This window comes from Hipposideros armiger, unplaced genomic scaffold, assembly GCF_001890085.2.
Source record: "Hipposideros armiger isolate ML-2016 unplaced genomic scaffold, ASM189008v1 scaffold_480, whole genome shotgun sequence".
Taxonomy (NCBI): domain Eukaryota; kingdom Metazoa; phylum Chordata; class Mammalia; order Chiroptera; family Hipposideridae; genus Hipposideros; species Hipposideros armiger.
The window spans coordinates 966,994-973,465 of NW_017731830.1; the positions used below are offsets into that span (position 1 = coordinate 966,994).

The 6,472-nt window shown below is 46.0% G+C and overlaps 1 protein-coding gene across 4 annotated transcripts in view; it reads left to right on the forward strand.

Annotated features, from left to right (window-relative positions):
• The first annotated feature begins 303 nt into the window (after positions 1–303).
• SMG1 (SMG1 nonsense mediated mRNA decay associated PI3K related kinase) overlaps positions 304–6,472 on the forward strand; it is a 92,567-nt gene continuing 86,398 nt past the window's right edge. For 2 of the 4 annotated variants that reach the window (XM_019666897.1, XM_019666900.1), the window contains exon 1: positions 304–728. In XM_019666897.1, coding sequence (XP_019522442.1) covers positions 640–728 — 89 coding nt within the window. In that variant the 5' untranslated portion in view covers positions 304–639. The remainder of the gene's footprint in view (positions 729–6,472) is intronic. The other 2 variants (XM_019666898.1, XM_019666901.1) reach the window with 2 other exon arrangements.

Here is a 6,472-nt window from a genome sequence, read left to right on the forward strand (position 1 = left end):
AGGGTCAGGTGCTTTCCCGGGCGTGCTGGGAGGGTGTGAGTGCAGGGGCGGTAGCGGAGATCCCCTCTCCCATGAGCCCCCGCGGCAGGGCCCGGACCTTGGCGCTGTCCGCCCGGAGTGGAGGCGAGCCCCGAGCGCGGGAGGGCGGTCCGCTTGCCACGCCCACCAGGCTCCGCCCCCTGTGCATTGGCCCCGCCCCCTGTGCCCTGGCCCGGCGGGCGCCGGCACCGCCCCTCGCTCCCAGCATGCCGTGCGGCAGCGGCGGCGCGGCGGGCGGAGCCGGGAGGCGGGGAAGCCTTGGCCGTGTGAGCGTGAGGCGCTGTCGCCACCGCCTCCTCCTCGCCGTCCTCCTCCTCCTCTTGGGCCCCGGCGTCGCGGGCCGCGTACGGCCCTGGAAGAGACGTCGCCTCCCCTTCCTCCGCCTCCCTCTCGCCGCGCCGCTCCCGCCTCCTCGTCCTGCGCTGCGGGCTCAGGCGGAACCCGGAACGGCCGTCCGCCTCCCCCGCCCTCCGCTGCCTGCTTCTCCTCGGCTTCCTCCTCAGCCCCGGGCCGGAGCGGAGTGTCGGCGGCGGCCGGTTCGGGCGGCGACTCGCGCTTCTTCGGGCGGCGGCGCTTGGCCATGTCGTGTTGGGGAAGGTAATGAGCCGCAGAGCCCCGGGGTCTCGGCTGAGCAGCGGCGGCGGCGGCGGCACCAAGTACCCGCGGAGCTGGAATGACTGGCAACCCAGGTGGGTGAGCCGCCGGCGCCCAGCGCGCCGCCCCGACCCCCGGGCCCCGCCTCGGGCTGGCCGAGGCCTAAGGCCGCTGGGCTGGGAGGCGCGGCCTAGGCCCTCCTCGCCCCGGGAACCGGCCGCGGCTTCCCAGGTCTCCTCCCGCCCAGGCTGCGGGAAGAAGGCCGCTGGGAGGCGAGGCCTCAGTGCCTCCCCTCGCCCCCCGGGGCTGCAGCCGAGACCCTCGCCCAGCGAAGGCACTGGCCTGGGAGTCGGGTCAAGGAGGGTGAGGAAAGGGGCCTGCCGGTTGGGGACACTTCCCAGCCACCTCCTTCCCCCCAAGTTGGGATTAGAGTTGGGGGGCCCTGCGAGTCCAGGCCCCCCCCCTCCCCCCCGTTACCCTTTCACTTCCTTGGTCCCTCGCCCTCTCAGCCCTCATGTGAAAGACCGCAACTGGGATCCTTCTGTGACCCCCCCACGTGTTCATACTTAAGAAACCCCACAAAACACCCAACTCCGAGGTTTTCCTCCGATTTTAGGCAGGGTGGTTGTGGGGCATGGGATGAGATTGTGACCGAGCCAGTGGGGCTGACTCACTCTGGTCTTGGGAAATGAAGTGTTCCCCAAGTGCAGGGGCAGGGACCCTGGTGGCGAGCAGTCCACACCTGGACACCTCCGTGGGCCGCTCACTCAGAGGAGGAGGGAGTTTTCTCCTGGACTGAGGATGTGCTCCGAAGACCACTTTGGGGCCTAGTCGGAATTGGCTATAGTAATAGGAGCATCAGCTTTTTTAAAAAAATAATCCATTTTGCTGTCTTTCCGATTCATCATGGGGCAGTTGTGCCTAAATTAGGAGTGATCTCTTCTTTACCTCTCTTACTGAATTAAGTGCTTGTGATTTTCAGACACTTATTTAGAATTTAGCCCGGTGCCCGGGAACCCCCTAAATGTAGGTAATATTTTAGAGTTAGTGGATCCGTGGACCTTTTCATGCTGTGACGCGCACGTGCATCGTGATGGTCCAGGAACTGGCCAGGTACATGTAACACATGTTATTGGGATGACTTTTGCTTCCTGGTAAGTTATATGTTAGTTACAACAGTGTTTGGGAAGAAATCATTTGGTAAGATGTTAGTAGGTAACATTTCAAGACTTGATGGAAAAATCAAAATAATCTTTTGGCGAATGGGTGGTTTGCCTCTTACTCTGTTTATTATACCTCCCCAACTCCTGTGTATGTTGAGAGCTGGTGTATAACTGGATGACTTTAGAAGTTAATGCCTGAATCTAGAATTGAGATGTTAAGTGGTTTTTTAAAAATTTGTTTGAAAAGCATAGCTTTACTTGTCCATTACCACTTAGGCTTTGTGGGTGCTTCAATAAAATCATTTGACTAGCGGAAGTCTTTTTATTTGTAATTGACATCCTTAGTGTTGTACTTGCATGGAAATTGTGAAATTTGATTTGATTTTTATTTTTTTGTATCTAATGAATTGGATGATAAATTATTTTGACATTTGAGAGCTCTTTGACAATGGGTTTTTCATTATTTTTCAGTATGGGGGTCAGCATGTATAAAATAATTTAGTATCCCTTCAGAGGACTAAATAAAGTGCCCTTCTCAGAGTCCTAGAGCTTTTGGAAAGGAATAAATGGTAGCTTGTAACTAAATAAATGGAGTAGCCGAGTTGCAGCCACCTGCTGGGGTCACTTTTCTTCATTTGACAGGTATGAAGCTGAGTGGCTTATGTAGTTATAGAATATATACATGGGTTATTAGTGTTATCCACATTGTTTTCGGCTTTCAAGTGCTTTATTTCTTAACTGTGTGATGGGGTTGGGGGAGGATGGAAGCTTTCTTTGAAGCTACACTCTGTAACAAAGTCTTAGAACTTACTGGGTAGGCACGCAGATACTTTGAGAGGTACTTGGTTACATGGAGTAACAGTTGGTTAGGATGTTGGAAATACTTGACTTTTCTGTAGAGGAGGGAGGGAACAGAAGTAGGGACAATACCCCTTAGTTTTATTTGCACGATCACCATAGTTTTGTTAAATAGCCAATTAAAAACCTCAGATGTTTGCCAGCTCATAAATTTTCATAAGTTAACTTTGAGGTGGTTGTTCTGTCGTCCCCTCTTCACTTCAGAAAGGTGACCGTCGCTGTCTAGTTAACTGACAGAATGGAGCTTGATTTTCCCCCTTAAATCGGGGTTTATTTTTCTAAACATCTTCAAATGCAGGCAGATTCCTATGGTTCATCTGAATCGTTTCGGTCTTTGAAGATTCTTTGCTTTTCTGTACCGTTCCTCCTTTGCTTTTTTTGGTTTCATTTTCCTATATTTAAGTTATTGAAGAAGTGGGATTTAAAAAAAGCAATTCTTATTGGGTTCTTGTATCGTTTGTCAGTTAGTCTGGAAGACCACTGTTGAATCAATGGTGGCCACACATACTGCACATCTATTGACAGGAGGTGTTCCAGGTAGCTGAGGAGGCTAGTGTCATATGGCAACAGAGCAAGCCCACCTTTGCTAGAAGCATACTTTTAGCAGAAAGCGTTTATCCAGCACTGGCTATAGCCTTTCTTTCTATTCACTGTACTCGCAATTAAAACTTGAGAATGATTAGGCGAATGAATGTTTTTTTTAATCATCACCACTAGCCACGCCTGTCCTTTTCTTGACTTTATTTTGGGAAGTAATCTTCTAGTTGTACCAGTCAAGATAGAGATCAGAATGATTTCTTTTAAAATTAAATGTGTAATTATTGTTCATTTCAATATTCCAAAGTGACATGATTAATTTGACATTGAAATCAAACGTAGATTAGTTAAACCGTATTCTCCCAGGGAGGAAATATTCAGCTCAGCAAAAAACAAACAGGTTTTCTACACCTGGGAGTCTTAGGACTGTGTTCCTTTAACAGGTGTGTATACTTGGTTGTCTTTACGATGACCAAACTTACAATCTTTCTCGAATTCTAAAAGGATGAAACTGTATATTATTGTAAAAATAGCTTTCACGTTTGATTAAATGTGGACAGATAAAAGTCCTCAAAAGTACAAATACCTTTATTCTCCATTGTCATAAACCAAAAGACAGGGAAGAGTGCTGTCAAGGTAGAAAAGCCAGAAAATAGTGTGTCTGACATTGTGAGAATCGGGAATTTTTATAATCAGAGTTGTCTATTCAGGCTTTTATGAGTCTATACTGTCTGATGTCCATATATACATAATATAGTGAAATACATAAAGGACAAAATTAAATGGAGTTACATATTTTATAACATAATTAGAGCTTTAATTAAATAGAATTTAATGATTACCAATTCTATATCACAGATTTCCAAGTACATTAAGTTTTTTAAGATAATTGTTTATGGGTGTTTAATTTTGGGGAAAGTTTATTCTTTCTGTTTCAAAGTAAAGTGTATTCCTTATGAAATATTTGGCACTTGTATCTTTAACTTGAACTTTTTCCCCTTCTGTTTTGGCTCCTTTTTAAATTGGGAGTGTAACTGAAGGGTATTTTAATAACAGGAGATTATGAAATAGTCTAATCCAGTGAAAATATTCTAATTCAGGAAATATCTATGCTTCAGGGATTTTTATGACTAATAGAGGAAGTTATAGGTTAGTATAGCAGATAAAGGACTTTGTAAAAGGTAAAGCGTTATATGGATATTAAATGTGATGTAGCTCTTGGTGTAATTACCTTTATATGTGATTAACAGAGATTAAAACCTGGAAAGACAGGAGGGAAAGCTGCAGTTGAGTAGGGGGTAGTGGGGTCATGAAATCTATCAGTATAATTTGACCGTAAATTTGGGGGCGGGGAGTCTCTTAAAAAAAAATGAGAAGGAAGTAGGGAGATGGCAAAATGTGTTTTCCTTGGTAATATATTTCCAGTTTGATTAGAAGAATGGTGGTACTTGTGAGGAGTGATACAAATAAGCGATAAAGGGCCTGCCGAGTGGCGTGTTGGTTAAGAGTAGGCTTGGGACGCCAGCTCTGAGCAGCAGGGCCCTGGTTTGGATCCCACATGAGGGCCAGTGACGCTGCGCCCTCTACAGCTAAGATGGTGAACAGCAGCTCGACCTGGAGCTGGGCTGCTGTGAGTCACCAGCGACGGTGTAGGCTGCAGTGGGGCTGGCTGGCAACTGGCATGCACTTTCGTGAGCCACCGTCCAGTCAGTGGCCAGTGACCGATCTGCCTCACCCGGGAAGAGCGCAATGATAATACCAACATGGGCCAGTGAAGCGACGTCCTCCACAACTAGACTGACGAACAAAAGGACAGCAACTTGTCTGTTCCCCTTCCCCCGATTCCCCAACACTGTTCCCCTCCCTCAACTCCCCAATAAAATCTTTAAAAAACGAAACAAAACAAATAAGAGATAAAGCTAAAGAGCTAGCTGTATTGTAGGCCTTGATTCATAGTTTCAGTGTATTTGGAAGGACTTCAGGGAACCATCGATGTGTTATCAGCAGGGAAGGGGCATAATTTAGGAAGATTAAAATTAGCTGGGGCGTATGTATGTGTAACCACAGTAGGAGGTAATTGGAACAGTTTAGACAAGAGACTGCTAAGGACCTGAATATTCTGTTTATAATTCATGATTTTAATTCAGACAAAATTATTCAGCCCAATGTGGGGGAATTCCCATAAGCAAAAGCTGGTCATTTGTTAATCTGGTTTTGATTTTGAGGATGACCACTAAAGTGATCCTTTTTATTCGCTCACTCTTCCGTTCAGGTCAGGACACTTACACGATATGGAGTGTGGTCCATGGTGTCTTTTGGAAGCACTGAATTCTCACAACTTTGTAATGTAAGGTTTCCTGCCTTCTCTGCCTGGAGTATAGCAGCACTTGGTTTCTTGCCTTTCCCTATTCTAATAACCTAAAATAAACCCCTGGGGTTCCTTTCAGTGGATTTCTTTATGGATTCATACAAGCTGTCATTTATTTGGTTTCTCTCCATATTGTTATTCTTTTGGTTATGCGTCTTTGGCTATCTTAAGGTTTTCTCAGAGCTCGTTTTATTTTGGGGACTACAAAATAAAACATACCCCCTCTGGTATAGAGGCTTAACAGTAAAGATGGCAGACGTTTTGTGGTTTAATTCCTATGTGGAACACTCCAGCTTACTACATTTTACTTTTTTTAAATGTAGGGTGTAATCTGTTAAATTCCTATAGTTTTTTGATTACAGACATTGTGTTCTTAAAATAGTTCTACTCCATCTTGTATTAGTTGAGTGTACTTAGTTGCATTTTTTTTAAATTCCATTAGTTGTTTTTTTTTTTGTTTTTTTTTTGTTTTTTTTTTAGCTGAGCCATCCTGCCACCTGTTGGCAGCTCAGCGGCTGCTCACCTCCGGCTGGGACTCGAACTGCTGTTGCTCAGAGCTCAAACCCTTGAGCGAGCTCTTGACCAACTGAGCCACTCGGCAGTCCTCTTTCATTAGTTTTTTTAAAGATAGAATTTACATATGTATAAGTTCAGTGAATTTTGACAAATCTATACATCTGTGTAATCATGACCCCAGTCAATATGCAGATACGCAATGACTTTGTTTTTGTTTTTTTTTAAAGATTTTTTTATTGGGGAATTGGGGGGGTGGGAACAGTGCTGGGGAATCCGGGGAAGGGGAACAGACAAGTTGCTATCCTTTTGTTCTTCAGTCTAGTTGTAGGGGACGTTGCTTCACTGTCCCAAGTTGGCACCATCATTGCACTCTTCCCGGGCGAGGCAGATCAGTTGC